A 23,305-nucleotide genomic window follows, 5' to 3' on the forward strand; every position below is an offset into this window, starting at 1 on the left:
CCTGTTTAAATAATGAAAAGCAAAATTTGTAACATAAATAACTAATGAGGGAATCATATCCAGAATATATAAAGAGCATCTTATCAAGAATAACAAGACAGCCCATTAGGAAAATTCACAATGTCAACAGGCAAGTTATATGAGAGGAAATATAAAGACAAAAAAAAAATGATAGAATGTTCAGTTTCACTAGTAATCAATAGCTGTAAATTACGATAACAAGAAGATACCATTTCATTTTTATTAGATTAGAAAGATTTTCAAAAGACGGACGGTGCGGAAAGAGTTAGTGACTGTTAGTTTGAAGGCTGCCTTACCAGGTTGGCTCTGGGCTAGAATTTGGGAACTTGGATTTCAGTAGGGTTCCTTCCGTTCCCAGCACTAATAGTGGCTCACTGCGCTTTAACTGTCATGCAAAAGATAGACTTTATGCTTTCCTTCTGTAGTCTGGAGCTTGGTTTCATGCCAGGCAGAGGCTGCCTACGTGACCATTTCCTAATAAAAACCCTGGGCCTTTATGTGTAATGCCTTGAGTGTCTAATGGGGCACATTTCACACAGTGCCCTGGGAATTAGAATGACTCCATTGCGGAGGGGATTCTTGGAAACTTGCATCTAGACTTTGTTGCCCCTTGAGTCTTTTCCCTTTGCTGATAACTGCTTTGTGCCCTTTTGCTGTAATAAACCATAGCTTTGAGTACAACCATATACTGAGTCCTGTGAATCCTACTAATGAATCTTCAAATCAGGGAGTGGTCTTGGGACCCCTGACACACTAATAATAGCAAATGTTAGCCTGAGTGTGGGCAAATGGGACCTCCAAGACTTTTGGTAGAAAGGTAAATTGGCACCACCAATTTGGAGAATTTAGTGATATCTAGGTAAGTTAAAGATGTGGATCCAGGTTTAAATAGTTTAGAGAAAAAGAACATTCACACATTTGTTAAAAATAAAAAGTACTATAATGACACTTATTGCAGCATTGTTGTATTGTCAGCAGCATTGGAAATAACCTAATTTTCTCCAAAGGAGAAATAAAATTGGTATATTTTTAGATGGAATATTATGCATTATTTAAAATAATTAAACATTACATTGATTGACATGGGTAAATTTCTGTAAACTAATGTGAATTTAAAAAGCAGAGCTATATTGTAAATCTAAAAGGTACAGAGTGCCAGAAACATACATTGGAAAATACAAAATAATGGCTAATCTAGGACAGGGTCTAAGCCCTCACTTTCCCATTTAAATGTATGAAATTGTCTTAAAAAAAGCTCTGAACCCTTTTCTTGGAAAAAGTTCCACATACTACTGACCTATGTTCTCTTTTCCATTTGCAAAACAAATCTTGAATTTCACAGAAAGTCAAGATGCTATGACAAACTCTCTAGCAATTTATTATTTCATTGGCTCATTGCCCTTGACAATTAGGAGAAGATTTATAGACATGTCCCCTGAATAATTGACAATTAATTTGAGATTAGATGCCCCAAAAGTACAGTATTTTTAATGTAATGTGAAGGTTGAGGCTTTTCACTTATAAATGTCATGGAACACAGAGTAAATGTTAACTGGCAGCATAGTTAACCCTGCCCTTTTGCACATCTGTAGTAGAGAGGAGTTTCAGTTTGATGATCATAAAGTTTAGCTAGCTTGGCTAGTTTTAATGTAAAGCTCAAATGTAAACAAAGAGTGTTTATGTCTTAAGAATGCTTCCAATCTGTATGCCCCTGATTCATCTCGATGGATACTGCATATGATCCGTAAGGATCTATGTGGGGTAAAGAGATATTGGATCCCATAGCATCGTTATGGCTCAAATGATAACTGGCAATGCCTTTTTATTGTCTAGAACTCTGGTCTCCTAAGAGGAATATAAATCCTACGTTCTAAGAAATGGAGATTTTGCTGGAAAACACTCTTGTTAGCCTTTTGGTCAAATTCCAGAGCGTCTAGACCTAGAAGTAGAGTTGTCAGGTGTGACTATCAAATATCAGTGATTTACCAGTTGGTTTTATTTTCTGAACTACGCCTCCAGTACAGTGCCAGGAATATACTAAGTATGCACTAAATGTTAACTAGTTTACATGTGTCCAGACAATTTTAGCACAAGTAGAGTTTTATTCCCTTCTAAAACCTCTAGAAGTCTCCTTTAGTCCAAATTTCCCTACACCTGTATTTGTTTCTTGTCATTTCTAAGGTTTCACATTTGTGTGCATTTTGAAAAAGAGTTAACAGTCCATCTTTGGACTGATCTCAGCTCTTCCCCCAGTTACTTCAGCAGTTGTCCACTCTGCATTACTATGATAGTCTCCATCTTTCATTAAGTGCTTTTCTCTTAGCCAGGCACCGTCTGAATCTCATTGAATCCTCACAACAGTCTACAACAGAGCTACTGGTACCTCAGTGCTCTATTTTTACAGATGAGAAGAGCAAGTTTCATAACTTGGGTTCACCAGCTAACAAACAGTGGAACCAGGATTTATACTCAATCGTATCTGTCTTAACCACCAAGATTTACTCCACCTTTCTTACAGTTTATCTCTCTCATGGGAAATTGAAGACTAAGCATGCAAAACAGAGCCTACCACATAGTCATTCAATAATTATTTATATTTTAAACTTTTGAGACTGATTTTATTATAGTGTAATCTACATGCTGTAAAGTGCACCGATTTACATATAGTCCCGTAAGTTTTGATAAATGTATAAAATTGTGTTATCAGTACCATGGTTAAGATTTACTGTATTGGAACCACCCCCCCCCCCAAAAGTTTCCCCGGACTCCCCCTTTCAAAAAAGTTTTTATCTTGAAATCACTGTAGACTCTCAGTAAGTTGTAAAAGATAGGACAGAGATCCTGTGTACCCTTCACCCAGGTTCTTCCAGTAGTAACATTCTTACATAACTGTAGTACAGTTGGAAAGCCAGGAAATAGACTTAGGGACACTCCATAGATCTTATTCTCTTGTGCTTCTCTGCGGTTAGTCTTTGCCTGTCCTCAGCTCCAGGGAAGCCTGAACTGCTTTCTGTCACTGTGGTTTAGCCTGTTCTAAAGCTTTACATGCAAATGGAATCATTCAGCATGTTCTCTTTCACATCTAGCTTCTTTTGCTTGGCATTATGTGTTTGAGATTCATCACTATTACTGTATTAGTGGTTTGTTCTTTTTAATTGTTGTGCAGCATCCAATTATTTGAATATAATAGTTTGCTTATCCATTGACCTGTTGATGGACATTTGGGTTATTTTCAATTTGGGGCTATTATATAATGAATAAAGTTGCTGTGATGATTTATCTACAAGTTTATGTGTGTGTGTATCACTGAGTCACTATGCTGCACACCAGAAACTAACACAACATTGTAAATTGACTATGCTTCAAATAAAAATTTTTAAAAAAATTTGTTTTAAGGTTTAACTTGGAGGGAGGGTATACCTCAGTGGTAGAGTGCATACTTAGCATGTATGAGGTCCTGGGTTCAATCCCCAGTATCTCCATTAAATAAATAAATACATAAATACATTAATAAATTTTAAAAAGGTTTAACTTTGTAAGATACTGCTATATTGTTTTCCCAAGACCAAGAACCATTTTCTATACCCACTAGCAATGAATAAGAGTTCCTGTTGCTCCACAATCTTGATAACACTTGATACTGTCAGTCTTTTTAGTTTTTGCCATTCTAGCTGGTATGTAGTGGAATCTCATTATGGTTTTAGTTTGCCTTTCTCTGATAACTCATGATATTGAATATCTTTTCATGTGCCTAATGGATAATCATATATATTCTTTTATAAACTTCTGTTCAAACGTTGTGCCCATTTTAAGCTAGGGTGAGAAGTTGGGTGGGTGTTTGTTTCCTTTGTTCAGTAAATGTTTGATGAATAAGTGAATATTTATTGAATGACCTAAGATTGACCTGTGTATTTTCCTTTTGGCTGCTTGAAACCTTAGGTATACTGCAGCTCAAATGAAATAGTTCAAATTGGGTTTCATTAGTCTATTCTAAAATGGTCCCCTGTAGCAAGGAATCTGGTTTTGAACATGGTATTAAAATAGAGATCAGTAATTTCCTCCCCTAGGTAGGACATACCACTGTCATCCTCGCTCCTTACTCTTTTTGACCATCGGAAAATGAACATCTGACAACGTGAACTTTTGGGTTCTCATGGATACTGCTGCATTGCTGCATTGTTTCTCTAATGCTAGAAATGCTCTTACCTAATTTTTATCTTGCCTATAAATGGAAGGACAATCTTAGCCTTGTTATTTTTAGCTGTCAGTGAAGCAGTTTTCTCCATTAAGAGTGAATGTTAGCTAGAATGATCTACCAGCCTTCTGTTGATCATGTAGACTCTAATTTGTGCTTATAATTTTTTAAAACCTTTGATTACTTTCTTCTTCCTATGATACATTTTTTTGTAAGTTTTTTTTTTTAGCTTTTGTTCTGTTAACTGTAGAGAATTAAAAAGAAATAAACACATAGACATGTCCAGGTAACAACTGTTTAGTTAACAACAATCATTAAGAAACCAGCATGTATCTAGTGTCTGTAAATCAGCGCAGGACAGTCAGGTCTACATATCTCTGTCTGTCTATATAATGAAAACTGATGTCCCCTTCTTTATTTCCCAAACTCAAGTCCTTCTCCCTACAAACTGTCATTAAGATTTTCTGATGACTCCTCCCGTTAATACAGGTCTCTCCTTTTCTTTACTCCTTTTCACACAAAAGGGATCAGACGGCGTGAACTATTCCACATATTTTCCTGAAGACCTGGCTTTCGCAAAGTGGTTATTATATGGATGAACTATACTTTGCTTAGTTGATCCCCTGGTGGTTGTTTCCAGGTTTTTTTGGATTTATTTTTATTTATTTGCTATTATAAAAATGCTGCAGTAAACAATACTGGAGATTTTAGCAGACTTTTACAGTTACGCCCATAAGGTAAATTTCTTCCAATTGGATCCCTGGTCAAAGAGCATTTTGTAATTTGTCAGCTATTGTTTGATTGTCATCTTTATGTTTTCCACTATTCACTCTCGGTCTAATAGTGGCTGTAAGTGTCTGTGACACTATTTAAAAGGAATAGCTTTATTTATATTCTTTTTTATTTTAGCCTTCTGATATTATACGAACTGGTACCTCCAGTTTAATGCTGTTTCAGTGCTGTCTTATCTTTATTACGTTCTTGCTTGTTTTTTCCCCTGCAGAGGAAAACCTAAAGTAGGTCTTCCTGATAACAGGGTGGCGGACTGGAGTGGCTCCGTGTGGCTTTCCCACACACAGCTCTCAGGCCGCTCAGCCTTTAGGAAGCCCCACCGTTGATGCATTCTGTTTTATATGTTTCCTGCAGGAGGAAAGCTGAACAAGGACCTGCGGCATTTTCTCAATCAGCGGTTTCAGAAAGGGTCGCCCGATCATGAGCTCCAGCAGACCATAAGGGATAACCTTTACCGCCATGCTGTGCCTTGTAAGTAGCCAGTTTGGGGCATCTTCCTGCTGGGTGGGTGGGTGAAAAGCCCAGGGTAGAAAGAAGAGCCCAACAGCTGGTTCTAGAACCCTTGGCAGTTTGGTCAGTTAGAAACTCCCTAAGTCCAGGGAGTTGTAATTGACAATGGGACGTAAGAGGCTGTGCAAGGTAAATTACTTGACTTTTGCATTCTGGCTCTGCCACTTACTAGTTGAATAATGCCAGGCAAATTATTTATCCTTTAAGGTCCAGTTTTCACAACAGTAGAAAGGACATCTCAGTCATGCTAACTTCATAGAGCTGTTAGGAAGTCCATGGGGCGAGGCACGCCGATGCCTTTTGTCCAGCATGGGCGTGGTGTCAGTCTCCATAAATGTTAACCATCCTTGCCATCAATGCAGGGGACCAGGCCAGAGGCCTTCAGACTGACCTCTGAGGAGATCCCTGAATCTCTAGGGGTCCCTCAGGGGGCTCCCTTGTCTTCCCCGCCTTTATCAGATTCAGAAATCACGATCTCATGTGTCGTTTTGTTTGAGAAATAGTTTCCACAGGTTAAAAAACCCAAAGCTCCAAACCCATTAGATCAGGCCAGACCTAAAAAAGTAAGACTTAGAACATAGGGACAGTGACATCAGAGATTCTGTGTTCAGAGAAGGAAGGAAAGAAGGGAGGAAGGAGGGAAGTCAGTCCACAGGGCAGAGATGCTGGCAGCTTAGTGGTAATGAGATCCGACTGTGCTCTTCCGAACTACCTCCTTATATATAAGGTAAAAATCCTGGGAAGACATACAATTATTTATTTTCATTTAAAATAAGAAGAAAGAATGAGTCTGGTTTTCTTGCTTGGAAGTTTTCTTTTCTCCTCTCTATTACACAGTCTTTCAAATTTTGAAATTTATTTCTTAGAAATACCATTTTTTTAATCAAAAAAGGTGGAATAATTTGAAGTTCAAGGTACCCTGCTTATATTGGTATGATTTGTTTGCTATGAATGATTTTTCTTAAAAAATAATATTCTTTCAGTGATGTGCAAAAGCATGAATGTTTCCTCATACTGCTGCAAAATAATAAACAGAACTGATTTCAGGCATGCCATGGATCTGCAAGGACTTAGACTGGATGTCTAGACTGGGAGCTTTAGAGATCAGGTTTTAGAATAGCCCCTACCCTCATTTCACTCATTAAATAAAACCGAGGCTCCAAGAGGAAAGGAGGTAGACTACGAGTAACTTGGGTCAGGACCCCAAGGTTGCCTCTTTTCTGCTGAGCAGTAGAGCTGCATTTGACAGAGAAAATGCGATAATGTATCAGTATGACTCTCTGGCCCTCAGTTCTTTTAGTTGCAATGTTAGAATTGAAAACTCTAGCCCTAATAATATCCTAATAATAATTCCTTACACTTGGATTAATAATAATTTCCAATGTTAATCTCATGGATGAGGCAGGGTTTACCTTTTTATCTTTATTGGTCAAGAAACCAAGACAGGAAGATTAGCCAATAAAAACAAGACTAAAGGTGACCAGGACTTCAGGTCATGGCCCTGCCTCTGATGTACTGTCTAGTTTTAACATCCCTTTGAAGTTGGGGCTTTGAATACCCATTTTACAGATGAGGAAACAGAGTCACTGGGCGATCAAGTAACTGTTAAGTGGCAGAGCCAGGGCTTTAGGACTCGTAAGCCATCCAGGGTTACTTTTGTAGCTCCACCATGGCTGCCTCTGAAGTTCTAGGACAGCAGGTTGGATGCTGTATTGCAGATTTCAGTAATTGCAGAATCATGATTGTTCTCTGTGTAATTTTTCCCCTACTCAGATTCCAATTTAAGAAATGGGGAATGAAGCAAATGAGCACACCATTTCTTGACGCATCTGTGGTGTTACTATGGTTACATTTTGGCAAGCTTTTCCATTTATTTTTTCCACTGACTTATTGGACCTGACTGTGAGCTAACTGGCTTGATTTTAGCTTACCACTATGTAGGAACTGGGGCAAAAATGACCTCAGCCTTTTAAAAACAGTAGAAAATCACGTTTTGTTTTTGCTTGTATAACGCCGTCGGTATTGGTGTTTCATTTCTATGAAACCAGTCAATCAGGAATTTGGAAAGGGTCTTCCTACTAGAGAGAAAACAGGCAACATTTCATTTTATATTTCCTGCCTAAGACGGGAAGGAAATTCAGAAGAGGTCTGTTTCCGAGTCTGGCGCAGTGTGTGCCTTTGAACGTGAGTAGACCAGGGGTGACTTGGGACTCAGTTTTGGGCTTGGATAACTGGGACAACATTTGTATTTATTTTGATTCTTTGGCCCATGTGACTGGTAGAGACTTCTCTACCAAGCTGTTGTGCTCATGAATTAGGACCCCCTTGATTTGGAGTGTGGGTCCTGCCAATGGTGCTTGTGATGCTGCCCCAGGGATTCAGGCTCCTGTAATCTGCGTTTCCCAGAACTTCCTGCTGCTGATATTTCAGTGACTTCAGTCTTTTGAGAACGGATGACCTCATGAGCAGGTGCTTGCGAGCTGGAGCAGACTTCTTTTCCTGTACATTTTAGGAGGCTCACGTGTGATGAGCAATGAACAAATAAAGCCTGTTTGTTCTCAAGTTCTTTTTCGTGTCATCATAGTGTATTAGAGCCGTCTGGGCACCGTGATGGACTTTGCCATTCAGGATTTCATTTTATCCTGTCTTTGGCAAAGACAATGCAGGTAATAGCATCCTTATTTTATAGGAAAGAAAGTGAAGCAGCAAATGTAACTTCCTCAAAATCATACCAGTTCTAAAAGCGACATTACTCACTTCTCATCCAGTGCTGGCTTTTTTATCAGCCTTATTGAGATACAATTCAAACAGCATACAATCTGCCCATTTAACCTGTTCGTCCTGTGCTATTTTTGCTACAGTTACTACGATTCTCCACTCTTTTTTTTTTTTTGCCTTTATTCAAAAACTTGTATTATTTCCACAGTATGAAAAAGGTCATTGTAGTTGAAATTTAATTCTGTTTACCATTGAAAATCACCACCCCCCAAAAAAAATTGTGGTGAAAAAAGAGAACTAGACGCAGGATGAGTCAGAAGCTGTGATGTGGAGTCTGAGGGCTGTTTAGTAGCTGTTCAGCCTGCTGAGAGTCACGTAACCTCTCTGAGTCTCCTTTACTCCTCAGTATCATGAAACTCAGAATACCCACCTCAAGTATTGTTTCTCCAAATACTGACAGCAGCCCTAGGAGATGGGTCCGTTAGAGGAAACAGAGGTGCAGAGGGGTTAATAGCTTGTTTAGAGTCACACAGAGAGCGCATGGCATGGTCAGGGTTAAGCCAGTTGTCTCTCTCACTCCTGTGATGGGTATAATTAATAGTTAAGTGACTAGAGCAGCATAACACGGACCATTGAGAATGAGAGAAAAAAGAGAAAAGTTTTTCAGTGCTGAATTTCATGGTTTTAGCTGTTTCAAATCATGGGGCTTTCTGTCTTGGGGTTTGGTGCTAGAAAAGGCGCCCTACCTCAAAATAAAATAAAATAAAAACAAGTATCTTCTGTCTGATTTTCATGTGGCTCACTGGTGCTTACAATTGAATTTTAATAATCACTTAATGATGATTCAGCTTAAAAAAATCATTATAGGTTTCTCTTGGGACATCTTGGTTTATTTATCTTATTGTTCATTAGTTCTTTGGTTTTTTTTTTTTAAGTGTACCTATGGAAAACCACCTTAAGATAAATGGATTTGTGGTGCATGTAAACATCATCTCTGTTGCTCGCTTCTCACATTGCTCAGAATCATCTGGGTCGTATTCCTGTCTTCTGCCTCTCAAATTCTCTTTACATTCCCAATCCCCTCCCCCTCAGTTCTTTACTCATATATTCTTCATCCATTTCTCGAATACACCCGCTGTCTTCCTGTACCTGAGTACGTTTAATTCCTCCTGTTTCCCCATCTTTCCATCTGACCAGTTCACAGTCTTCTTGTAAGTTTTAGCCTAGTTGCCGCTTCCTCCAGGAGGGTCTCCTTAGATTGGGCCTGTTGCCTTCCTCACTGCTCCCAGAGGTGCACCCACATCCCCCTGACCCTCTTAGACCACATAATGGGCCTGCCATGTGTCTGTCTGTCCAATTAGAATCTTAACTCTTCTGAGGTTAGGACGGTCTGTGCCTCAGTGGGTTACCCACAACCTAGCTTACTGCCTGGACCGTGGGTTAAGTATCTTGTTGGATGAATGAACAAATAAAGAAATGGGTAAAGATGCTCTTTGTTTTTCCTGTTTTGTATTTATTTATTTTTCTTGATTACTTAATATTTGGGAGAAAACAGCAGAACTGCTCTTGCCATAAAGTTTTCAGAATAAAGGGCAGGTCCGCTGCTTGCGCTCCGAGATGGCTGATAAGGACTCTGCTGATGACTTGGCTGGGAATCCAAACCCAGAGGAAAAAAATCAAGGCTCCTCGTGAGCTTGGAGCTGGAGTGCCCATTCACAGCTCCTCCTAATTACAGTCTAGATATTGCTGTCCCTCCTGCACTGATAGCCTTCCTGCTTTATGACTTCTTGTCCTAGCTGATGTGACAACATCTGAGATTCTTGCTTCGGAGTGGCTGCTTTTTCCTCGGAGATAAATGTCTCACTTGACAGGCCTTGTCATTTGCTCTACTGCTGCTGTCAAAACAAGCTACAACTCATCCGGGCGTCCCGGGGCTCCGGAGTGCTGAACCACACCCCTCCCACTCCTCCTGCTTTCTCTGAGCTCGACACTATGCAACGCATCTTTCTTTTCAAGCAGGGGTCGTCTGAAAGGGGAAAGGGTAGGTCAGTTTTGTTCTGTAGCTTAACACTTTGTTGATCGAGGCTCTCACGGACCCTGAGACCACCGTAACCTGTGTAAGAGGCCCTGAGCATTGTAAAGGTACCATATTCTAATAGGCATGTTAGCATCTGCTAACCAACAGTTGGCATTACTTACTGTTTTGAATGTGACTGTGATGTCTGGGGCATAGACTACCTTTGGTACTGTTTGAACCTGTTAGCTTCTCTGAAGCACGGCCGTCTCCTGTACTGCTTGCCTAGAGTCAACCCCTTCTGCGATATGAACTTGACTAGTGTATCCGCGAGAGGCCAGGATGTAGAACAAGGTGTTGGAACCTGGCTTCTTTCCTGGAATGTGCGTCTCTGTGCTCAGGCTGTGTTTGACCCAAGAGGAAGGTTTCAGGTCCAGCGTTCATGAGGTTGACAGTTCTGTAAGCAACCCCAGGACTGATCAGATGAAAGTCACTGGGAACTTTCTCAGGCCATTGCCCTTGTCTGCTTACCAGAGTAAGTGCTGTCTAGTATTAAATGACAGCTTTAGCCTGTATGAAGCCTAGCTTCTTTGCAGAATTCTGACAGGTGACAGTCGGAACAGCTCTCTAGGTTTTGGACTCCTGCTGTGTACCAGGTACCCGACCCTGATGCTTGTATGTATGTCACCTCTCACTCTGGCCTCACGGAGGACACACAGACTATTAAAGATCTGAACTCCAGCTCACTGGACTCCCAAACTCTCCCCCTTTTCTATTCAAATGCAAATGTTTGTCGCCTATAATACGATCAGTGTATGTCCTCATCCATCCTCCATCAGTTTCTTGTCTTTCTCTCCCCTTCCTTTTTACCCATCAGTATTCTCCCATGTGCCCCTGGCTGGTCTGCAATCCGGGGACTCCTCCTACCCACTGACCAACCCCCTTACTGCCTACATCTGATTTTGCCTTCCTTCTCCATCAAAACTTACTTGTTCTACGTTGGTCTCCCATTGGGTTTTCCTCTAAAAAGCCAAGAATTAGAGCAAAGAAGTGGTGAATGACTTATATTGCGGTGTTGGGTTCTCCATCCTACATACTGTGTGTATTCTAACACATAGGTTTACATGTGGTGCTGCTAGAAACACCCTGTATAATGGGATGTTCTGGCAACAAAGCAGATTTATAGGTAGGGATGAATTCTTATGCTTTTGGTTTGTTTCTGTACTTTTTCTATTGTACACATAGAAAACCCTTGAAACATGAGAGTGTCAGTATCAAGGGGACTTCCCCCCCTGCTTGCAAGTATAAACTGAGAAAGTAACCCAGTAGTCTAGGCAAAAGGTTTTGTGCCAAATTAAAAAAAAAAATGACGGGATTAGGAAAAAACCCTTTTTGTTTAGGATGTAATCCAGAGTTAGAGTTTGGGCTCGGATACCTAAGACAAATGTTCATGCAGGTGCATGTCGGGTCGGGCATTGAAAGGTCATGAGGTAGGCAGGACGGTTCTCTGATATTCTCATGACACCCATCTGCTGAAAGTCAGGAGCATACCCCTTCTCATTCCTGCAGTCCCTCTGAGCGGCCTTTGAAACCATTGGTGAGAAATCTATTCTTACTTCCTCTCGCCAAGGGGGAAGAGAGTCCTCTCATCAGTGAGCTCATGAGAAGGGCTCAGACATTCCTGAATCAAACATTTCCTCTTCTTCTCGGGGCTGGAACATCAGATGTGACGGGCTGTCTGGTATGGCGGACTGGAGAGGCTGGCGGGCTCTACCACCTGCCGGTGATGTGGACTTGGCCTTTCTGGGGCTCCGTTTTCTCATTACCTGTGTTGATGGGCCCTGAGCCCCCAGCAGTGATCGTGGCACTTCATGGTCCTCTGTTTAAGGGTGCTCTATCTAGACCAGTCTTCTTTCTTCCCCTTTTCCTTCCCTTTCTAATGTGACACAAGCCCAGCCTTCTCCCTTTTCTCTTTCCAAGATCTCATTAGGCTTTGGGCCTTATTTATATGATTCTCATTTTTATGAGTTTTATGATTTATATGACTCTTTCTTGAGGGGGAACAAAGTAAGTTAAAAAAAAAAAAGATTTTTCAGCGTTTGTTGAGTAACAACCCAACAGTAGCTGCTAGGTGAGAACGTGGTGAAGATGCATAATGGGATCATTTAGCCAATAACAGGCATGCTTGAAATAGCACGTTCTCTGCATATTCCCAGCACAGCCAATTCCCTAGTGTTCTTTTTTCTTTGTATTTCTTATTATATGTTGTTAACCCTAATTGCCATTGTATATTTGCTGAGTGGATCGAGTCATATTAGAGAAAGAAAAAAAAAAAGGGGGAAAGAAAAACTACAAACTTAAAACCTCATTCCACTGGACTTGATTTATATGTGCCTGTTGATAGACTCATATAAACACGGTTTGGCTGGTGTTCTTTATTCTAAGGTTCTCAGAGTTGTGGAACAAGGGAAAGCCATAGGAGTTTAGGTTGAAGTTTAATTAGAGTTGATGTAATTTATAATCTTCTTCTGAAAAACATGTTAGACCAGCCCTATTGCTTAGTAATAACATTTATCGTTAATTGAGTGCTTACTGTATGTACCAAGTACTGTGCTAAGTGATTTACAAGTTTTGACTTTTGACCTTCACCAAACTTGGAGAGGCACAGTGTTATCGTCCTTGTGTTAGGAGCGCGGCAGTTGAGCTGTGAGGAGCTTAGGTAAGTGGCTTGTTCAAGATGCGCAGTTTAATAGATGGAATCCAGATGCAAACCCAGTTCTAAACTCCTCCAGGAGTCCACGTGCTTGGTTCATTTCCCTGGGTGTAGTCACCTTAAAGACCATTTGAAAACTTAATGTGCTGATTTTAAAAAAGAGTCTTCTCTTAATAATATATGGATTAGTCCTTGGCTGGGTGTAGGATACGAATATATCTATTTGGCAGCCATGTTAATTTATTTAATTGCTTTATAATTTTAGCTGACATTTTTCATCAAGATTCGTTGCAATTATAAAGCAATTTCTACAGCGATTAATGTAGGGACATGGAAGTTTCACAGCCTCCTTACCATCTATTATATATTTTAAGAAAAGTTTTTACCAAAGTTCCATAATTGTAGATTTACCAAGAATTTTATTTTTAATTCTTATTTTTTATTGAAGTGTAGTCAATGTATGATGTTAGTAAATATGGCAAGAATCATTTAAGTCAAGAGAATGAAATACCGTATATTTCTAAAGAAATCTTGTATCAAATGTACTTAATAAAAATAAGTACAAATAAAATTTCTGGCTTCTCTAATGTATCATGTGCATTTTGGCTGAGATCTAGCTAAGAATGCTTCACCAGTTATGCCCTGATGGACTTGCCTAAAGTCCTGATGAAATGAGCTACCCAAAATGATTACCTTAAATTCAAACTACAAGAAAATGTCACTTGTATTATTTCAACCATAATATGAATAATATAGACTTATTAACCACTGAATGACATATTTTCCTATTGCATTTAAAATTAACCAACTACACATCTCTATTTTTAGGAAATATACTCTAATTTAGGGATAAAGAGCCGTGGTAAATGCAGCTTACTCTCGAATGGCTACAAAATATTAACAATGGTTAAAAATATATTATGTGTGGGAGGGAGAGAGAACAAATGAGAAGCCAGTAGGTTTAAATAGTAATCATAGGCGATTCTGGGGAAAGGGTATACAGCATTCTTTGTACCATTTTTATTCTTACAACTTTCTGTCAATTTGAAATTATTTCTAGGTAAAATGTCTTTAAAATAAACCCATACCCCCCCAAAAAAAATGTAAAAAGCAACCAATATAGTTTGGGGAAAGGGGGATTATATGTGGATGTTATGTTTTTGCTTTTCTCTCTTATTAATATTGTATTAGTACTTTGATGGATCTTGTCTTTTAAAGTATAGTAAGACTAGCCTGAAAGACATTTGGTATATATTAAAACAAAAGTCTAACGCTTATGGAATACCAAGTACATACTGTGTGTTTTAATTATAGTTCTTGTTTAATCCTTGTGGAAATCCTATGAAGAAAGTACGTACTACTGTTATTCTCATTTACAGATGAGGACACTGAGGAAAGGGTAATGACTTGTCTTACAATTGGGTAATGGGACTGGAACTTAGGCAATCAACACGGATACTAAAGCTCCCACCATTTTCTTTTCTCAGACTATGTATGTATATCTCTATGTGTATAGATAGACATATACATACTCAATGTATTTAGAAAATAAATTGGGAAAATTATTTTAAATGGATCCTAAGTATCTGCTAATGGGATTCTAGACAAGTATAACAGTCGTCATTATAATTATTGGTGTATATTGAGCCCTGACCATGTGCTAGTTTTCACCTCTTTATTAGGGTAATAACTCATTCAATCCTCGCAGTGGTCCTTAGGTATATGCTATTACTCTCTGCATTCAAGGAAACGAGCAACAAAAAGGTTAGATAACTTGTTTAAGATGTCACAGCACAAAAGTGGTAGACCTGTCCTGTGCTGTTCTAGAAGTTTCACTCTTAGCCAGTGGCTCTGTTGCCTATTATTTATAGATCTAGAGAACATTAAAAAAAAAAAAAGGAAAAGAATCAGTAATTAAATATATTCCTTTTCTGGAGGAAGAGAGGAGGTATCTTTTGGTTTTCTTTGTAAGATAATTACCTCCTATTCTTAGATCCCATCCAAGCCACCACATTATACAGCTCGAAGGGGCACTAATCAATTTGTGATTTGTGTGAATGGTGCCCTTGGTGGTGGGCAGCACTCTGACAGCCTGGCTTTATGCAGTAGCTGACATCAAGTAGTGGACACTCACCTACACGTGAACCCCGAAAGATAGAACCCAGCTGCCATTGATTTGGAAGGTATGTGTCTCAATCATGGTGACGTGGTACCTTACTCAGTGAGGATAATCCCCACCAGATCCTTGAATGCCAGAGCCCAATCCAATCTAGTTACAAGACCTTTTCATTCTTAATTCAGCAAATTAAAAGATGGAGACAGCATTAAAATGAGATCTTACTGGATGGTAACTACTGTTTCTTTTGTTTATCCTTCTGTCCATCAGTTGATTCATCTACTTACCTAGCCATTCTCCGTTTATTCCAGTTATCTGTCCATTCAACAAACATATGTTGAATACCACTATGAGCAGGTCCCAGTGATGTTCAGTATTTCGGGGTAAACTGGCTGCCTGTCCCTCTCTCGGGGAATTCAGAGTACAGTGGGCAACCACTGTAGTAAACGAGGGGCAGCTGTGAGACAGTGGGGTAAACCCCACGGTAGGGTAAGCCCAGGACTGTAAGACATACAAGGACAGGCACCAAGCTTAGCCTTGAGACCTATGAACCATCATGCCCAGGAAGTGAAGTAAATACCAAAAGAGAGACAAAAGGAAAAGTAGCAGAACCTCTTCTGGGGAGAATCAGGAAACATCTGTCCATGTTACTGTGGGCAAGTGACTCTATTTAACATCTCTCGGCTTAATTCCTCTTTAAAAAGGAGTCTGCTTTTTAGGGGTACAATAGACTTACTAAGCATCTTGGTCTCCCAGGTGCACCCCAAATAATGTAGTCCTTTGGACTGTGCTCTTTCTGTCCTTAGAATGCCTTAGGGATAGACCACTTATGTATTTGAGTCTCCTGAAATATTTTAAAACAACAACAACAAAAACCAAGGCTATAGCAAATGGTAGGACATGGTTTGAATGTTTGTATTGAATTAATGCTTTTAATATGTAACACATGGCAATGAGGTTAATTGTGCTGTTCAACAACTGCACGGATGTATAAAAACATTAACTCAAGGTGCACTAAAGGTGGAACAATCTGATAATAGACCCTCAAAGTTTAAATCCTTTTCATTCCTTTTCCTACATCTTTGTAGCTGTAGACACATCCTTGACAATAACAAATGTCTAAATTTAAGGCCCTTCATGACTAGAAGACCTGGGTCAAAGATCTTCTTACCCCTTCCCCTCCTCGGCAGCCTTAGGTGTGGGATGCTATGGGATGACCCTTTTGACCGAGGCTTGGCTGTTTCATCCCCCAGTTCAGTTGCTTGTAAATGGAAGAAGTCGAAGTACAGTAAGTGACAGTGATTCAAGGGACTATCTAAAGAAGCAAGATGGGTCTCCTCCCGGAACCCCAGTTTTCCCGAGGCTCAGCCTTCTCATTATATTTCTCACACTCCTGTCATCAGAAGGAAAACTCTTTACTCCTTGGACCAGTTCTTCTGAGGTTGCCATGCTTCCAGTTGGGACTTCTCTGTTCTTTTGACCTGCCTGTTAGAAGCCAGGCCATACTATTATCTTAACCGCTTTGCTTTGAAAAGTGAGACAGAATTTGGTTATACTAGAAATAAAGTCATTTTCAAGGTCAGCAAGCATGAAAGACATTACTTTGTGTTTCTAATTGTAGTTGCTGTGCATAAATGAGCTTGACATTTTTCTCCTTTTCCATCTCATAGGATAAGATCGTTACGCACAGACCTTCCAGGATTGTCAGGAGCTAACAACTTCTGTAATCTCCGTTTTCATCAGTTGATTTGAGGGATGCATATTCCTTACTTCAATCTCTAAGTGGTTTTGCACAGTCTCAACATCACTTAATTAGTGATTTGGGGGGAAAAACACATCTATTTTAGTGGAACTTTGAAAAAAAAATGTTGCTTGAATTGTAGGTAAAGTATTCTCCCAACATATGATATGACTTGAAAAAGTGACATCTTGTAAAACCATCAGAGGGACTGAAATTTGGCCCAAGTTTTGATGGTGTGCTGCGTGACGGTGGCTAAGTCTGGGAATCCACATGCTTTTGTCCCAGTGGATAGACGTTTGTGGCTAATGCAGGTTTGATTGAGTTTCAGGTTTGCTGCTCAATCTAGTCCTCCTGTCGGCCACCTGCTGAAAGGTGGGCATTCTCACTGCTTCATGATGCTAGAATCAGACACCCCATACAAATCCGCCACTGTCTGGGACCCTATAGGAGAAGTTTATGCCTTCTCACTGTAGGTGTGGATCATTTATAAATTGAGAAACAAACTGTCAGGTGTAACTAAAAATATGGTATCTTTAAGGAACATGGAGGAGTTAAAAAAATAATAACTTGTTGTTATAATCCTTGCTGGGGGAAAGCACAGGGGAGGGATAAATTAGGAGTTTGGGATTAACAGATACACATTACTGTATATAAAATAGATAAACAACAAGGTCCTACTATATAGCACAGGGAACTATTTTCAATTTCTTATTATAACATAATGAAAAGAATCTGAAAAGAAAAAATACATATATATATATATATAACTGAGTTATTTTGCTGTACACTTGAATTTAACATTATTAATCAACTACACTTCAGTTAAAAATAAAATTTAAAAAGTACTTGCTGTTTTATTCTGAATTCATGTTGTATGCTTCAGAGGCCTGGCCTGGCATATCAATCTTGTCTCTCCCTTCCTCTGTTCTTCCCTTCCTCCCACTGTCCTTCCCACCCTCCCGTTTCTTTCCCTGTCTCTCTCTTTCCTTTCCTTCCATTGCAGAATGGTCCATGTCTTCCCTTTGTTCCAGACTCTGCCAGTAGAACATAACAGCACATGATGTTAATGGAGCTAGCTGTATTTGGGTTCTAACAGAGACCTTTAAAAAAAAAAAACACGTTAAGGTATAAACTACATTTAATAAGTTACATAAATCTTAAGTGCATAGCTTGATGAACTTTTACACACACATATACACACACATACAAACACCCACACATAACACACACACACACACATCCATGTCACTGTTACCCAGATCAGTATCTAGAACACTTTGAGCATTCCAGCAGGCTCTCTCGTATCTCCTCCCTTTGCATACTTCTCCCTCCCCGAGGTAAGCATGATTCTGACTTACTGCCCTAGATTATTTTACCTGTTCTTGCATTTCATATACATGGAATCATACAGCATGCCTTCTTTCATTCTGACTTCTTTCGCCAACATTACTTCTGTGATATTCATTCATACTGTTTGCATGTAGCAGTGGTTTGCTGTTTTTTTTATTGCCTGTGTAGTCTGGCATTTTATGAATATACCACCGTCCGTTTTTCACTTCTTCTTTTGATTTAAATCGTCTCCAGTTTTTTAGCTACTGCTGGGAACATTCTCATACAATTGGTCGTCTGTACTCAGTTCCCACCTAGGAGGTGGTTGTTGGATCGCACTGTAGACAGATGGAAGTCACGTGCGGCTCAGCTGCAACAAATGTTGCCAGTTTCTAAAGTGACTGTACCAGTTTGCACTAGCACCTCCATACGTGAGAGTTCCGATTGCTCCCCATCCTCACCAGCATTTGCTGTTGTCAGTCTTTCTGAGCGTTCGTCATCCTGGTAAATGTGCAGTGGTATCTCATTGTGATCTGAATTTGCATTTTCCTGATGTGGGATGATTTTGCGCCCCTTTTCAAATGTTTATTGTCTCTCTGGACATCTTCTTTTGGGAAGTACCTGTTGAAGTCTTTTCCCATTTATCTTTTTCATTGGGTGGTTTGTCTTTTACCTTGCTGATTTGTAGGAAGAGCTGGCTTTTAAATCGTGACTCTGCTGCTTATTAGCTGTGGGTAGACAGGTTACCTCATCTTTTTGAGCTTCATCTATAGGATAGGGCCAGTAATACCTGTTTTATAGGTTGTTGTGAGAATGACTTGAGGAGGTAAATGTTAATTACTAGCCACGGTTCCAGGCACAGAGAAGGCCTGGATGACAAGTGTCTAAATTGGAAAAAAGCATCAATTCTGGTATCAGACGAACAGCCCATGAAGATATTTTAATGCTTTTTCTTTTTTCTCTTTCTCAGTGTCGTCTTCTCTTTTTTTGTACTGTAGTACAAAAGGAAAGACAGTGGCACTGTGCACAGAAAATACACTATAGGCCAAAGTGACTGATCTCTTACAAAGGAACACTGAAAGTCCTGTCTGTTCTCCTAAGAATTTTGTCCTTTCAGTTGGGACAAATGAGAACCAGAAGAGAATTGCTGAAAAGGAGATTAAAGATTTAAGATAAAATGCAGATATAGGACCAATTAAAGAAATCTGCCTGCCCTGCTTGGTGGGGAGAAGCATGTCTTATTTCTTTCTCTCTTCCTTGTCAGTTAGGTTCTTGAGACTTCCTCATTTGCAAAATAGGAATAGCAACACCTTTCTTAAAGGGTTGTCACGAGGCCTGGCACAGTCTTGGTCTCCCGTAAGCACTTCACATCTGGAGGGTGCTGGGACGGCTCATGGTCCTGGTGACAGTGATAGCCATGATGGGGATGCTGGTGATGATGTTGAAGATGCTGTGTGGACCACTTCTGGTAACAGACTTGCTGTCAGCCCAAATGAAAAGCTGCTCCAGTGGCAGAGGCGGTAGCAGCTTCAGAGAGTGGTATGATCTGCCGCAGGAGCTGGGAAATCAGAAAAGAGCAAAGAATCCTCTACTCTAGGGGAAGCCAGTGTAGGATGTCCATTTGTACACTAGATTCATGTGCGTCGCAGGTGACCTGGGCATCCCACCCCATATTTCTGTGATGGATTGTATATTTCTTAGGTGTACAGAAATCAGAACAGGAAACCGAACAGTGGCACAGGCAGTTACTGAAACTTGCCTTAAGCGCCCATATCAGCATTGACCAGAACCTGCTTTCAGGGGAACCGCCTGGAGAAGCAGCCTCCTTCAGCTTTCAAGACGCTGAGAGGCACAGGGCTGTCTGTGACTGCTGAATAAACGTCGGCTTTGAATGTGAACTGACCTGGGTTTGACTCACAGCCTCTCCACTCCCTGGCTTTGTGATCTTGTATAAGTTAACTTCCTGAAGGTTTCTTAATTTCTAAAATCAGGAGAGTAATATCCTCCCGATAGAACTGTGGTGAGAGTTAAGTGACATAGTACATGAGAAGCACCAAGAGAGGCCCTGACAGGTAATAGGTGCTCAGGCTGCAGAAATATATCCATGTATCTGAGGAGTAGACACACTTACTCTATTTCCATGACAACTGCTTAGTGAGTGGAGAGAAGCGATGCAGAGGAGGAGGAAGGGGTCCTTCGATGTCACCACCATGCTGCAAAGCAGGACGTGCTTAGCCCTCTTCTCTGGGTTGTAGGTGAAAATGGACTTTCTTGCAGAGTTTGGTCTCTGTAATTCTTCTGCTGCAATGCTTGATGTTAATTAGCACAATTAAAGTTGAGGTGAGTCTGCTGTGTAACTAATCCACCATCCAGACCAAGTTGGACAATTTATAATTTACTAGCATAAGGCACACTGATGGGCACATTCAAATGGTGTGTACTGTAGAACCATTCTTCCCCCATCATTACCATCAGCCTACTCTAAAGGGTCTAGTTGGCCTCCAAGGGTTAGTTTTTCATTTATTGCCAACTCACTGAGTCTTTGCATATCTACAAGAAGATAAACACGCCCTCCACTGATGCATGGCCCCCAAGAAACACAGTTGCCTTTCCCATCACACTCCCATGCTAAGTACCACATCTGTATTTTATGCCCTCTTTACTTATTCATTGTAACAGGTTTATTCAGAAGCTTATTTGGCTGGTATATGAATGGAGTGAAAAGTTCTAATGTACCCTTGGTGAATTTAATGTTGGGAGCCCTAATTGGTGTCCTGAAGCCAGCAAGAGTCAAAAGACACAAAGATGATACTGTAGGTTCAATGTAAGTTGCATGGTTTTAAGGAAGAATGTGGTCATTTGTAGAGAGATGTAGTCATATGAATGTAAAGAGTCAATTTTAACAACATCTCTTGTGCAATAAAAGCCTGAAATTCCTGAAACTTATCTTTGACAGTGCCTTACCAGAATTATTCTTCCCTCATTACCTATCTTAAATTGCATATTTACATTGGGCATGATAACTGGAAGCTTGCTTTTTCTGCATTTTTCTTGGAAAACGTGTAAAAAAGCTCATCTGGGTATCATCCAAGAAGATGGTCATCTTTCACACCTTGAAGAGCAGTAATGTTAGAATAGTGACATTTTTAAGATGAATGTTCCGTGTCTGTCCTATTTCCGTTTCTTGTTGAAATTTACAGCAATAGGAATTCTGTTTATTTCCCATTTGCTGTTTGGGTCCCTTGTTGACTAACAAAAGCCAAGGAATTGTCAGTGGAGTTGTTTCTTCGTAAAGGAGTCTGTTCCTCACATTTTCATAGCAATTCAAGTTAAAAATCCAGCTGGAAAATACCATCTCAAGCTGATATAGATCTTTTTTTAGTGGTGGAAACCAAGGTTATTATAAGGAAAATACCCATCTCTTTGGATATATAAATACCCAAAGCCAAGTGATATGTAGTTTGTCTTTGACATATGTAACTTATTATCTTCTGAAAGTCATGAGAAAACATGAACAATGGAAACTCTAGTATCACTCTTCTGTTATATGTTGATCTTATATTCAGGCCCCTTGACCAATTTAAAAAGCAATCAGTTATAATAAGACACTTTTGTTTTCCTTCCTAAGCAACACTATTTTCCTTAATGTCCACAAATATTTGTTATTTCTTTAATCATTATAAACTAATGTCCATATCTAACTAAACATCATTTTCCAGGCAGAACTTGGCTGCAGAATCTAAACAATACAGATTAAATTATTATCATTTGAAGAGTGTTTCCTTTTTATCAATGTCTCCCTTGGTCAGATAGAACCATTATTTCTTGATTTTCAAAAATCCATAAATCAGTATTTTTTTCTGCATTTGGCTGTTGTTGAACATAGATGTACATATTTAATGTGGTAGATATCTTTTTTCCTGAAAAGCTGTTAATTCAAAGATGTACCTTATAGTTAATGACATATTAGATCTAAGGAAATTTTGGTAAATTATAAAAATTACAAGACTACTGCTTTGACTATATATTTTTATTGAAATATAGTTGATACACAATGTTGTGTATATACACACACATACATACACCATTTTATATTCTTTTCCATTATTGGCTATTACAAGGTATTGAATATAGTTCCCTGTGCTGTACAATAAGACCTTGCTGTTTATCTGTTTTATATATAGCAGTGTGTATCTGCAAATCCTGAACTCCCAATTTACTCCTCCCTACCCCCTTGCTCCCCTGGCAACCCTAAATTTGTTTTCTATGTCTGTGAGCCTATCTCTGTTATGTAAATAAGTTCATTTGTGTCCTTTTTTTTAGAGTCCACATATAAGTGATATCACATGATACTTGTCTTTCTCTGTCTAACTTACTTCACTTCACTTGGTATGATGATCTCCAGGTCCATCCATGTTGCTGCCAAGTGGCATTGTTTTATTCTTTTTTATGGCTGAGTAGTATTTCATCGTGGAAATATACCACAGCTTCTTTATCTAGTCTTCTGTCAGTGAACATGTAGGTTGCTTCCATGTCTTGACTATTGTAAATAGTGCTGCTATAAACATTGGGGTGAAGACATACAAATGGCCAATAGGCACATGAAAAAATGCTTAGTATCTCTGATTATCAGAGAAATGCAAATCAAAACTACAGTGAGGTATCACCTCACGCTGGTCAGAATGGCCATCATCGAAAAGTCCGCAAACAATAAATGCTGAAGAGGGCGTGGAGTAAAGGGTACCCTTCTACACTGTTGGTAGGAATGTAGTCTGGTGCAGCCATTATGAAAAACAGTATGCAGATTACTCAGAAAACTGAAAATAGAGTTATCATATAATTCAGCAGTCTTGCTCCCGGGCTTATATCTGGAGGAAACTCTAATTCAGAAAGATGACTTTACTTCTAAGCTTGCAAGTATGGTGCTCAGGAGACTTTAGTTCCTTAGGGATTTTGCTACTATTAGAATAAACTGACATTTAGGTGACAATCATGCCTCCCTCTTATCTACTCTCCATGGTTCAGTCAACCAGACATAAAATTTAATCCAAGTCTCCAGTGAATACTTAATTTTTTCCATTCCAAATAACTGTCAAATTAAATTTTCTCTTATATAAGCAATTAATACAATTTTTTAAACTTAAAAACAAAAGCAT

General features: G+C 39.5%; 1 protein-coding gene across 1 annotated transcript in view; it reads left to right on the forward strand.

Moving 5' to 3' along the window:
• Positions 1-23,305, forward strand: part of MAGI1 (membrane associated guanylate kinase, WW and PDZ domain containing 1) — a 578,793-nt gene that overhangs the window by 342,001 nt on the left and 213,487 nt on the right. The window contains 1 exon segment of the mRNA XM_032458123.1: positions 5,363-5,479. Within this exon segment, the coding sequence (XP_032314014.1) occupies positions 5,363-5,479 (117 nt within the window).

Source organism: Camelus ferus, chromosome 17, assembly GCF_009834535.1.
Source record: "Camelus ferus isolate YT-003-E chromosome 17, BCGSAC_Cfer_1.0, whole genome shotgun sequence".
NCBI classification, from domain to species: Eukaryota; Metazoa; Chordata; class Mammalia; order Artiodactyla; family Camelidae; genus Camelus; species Camelus ferus.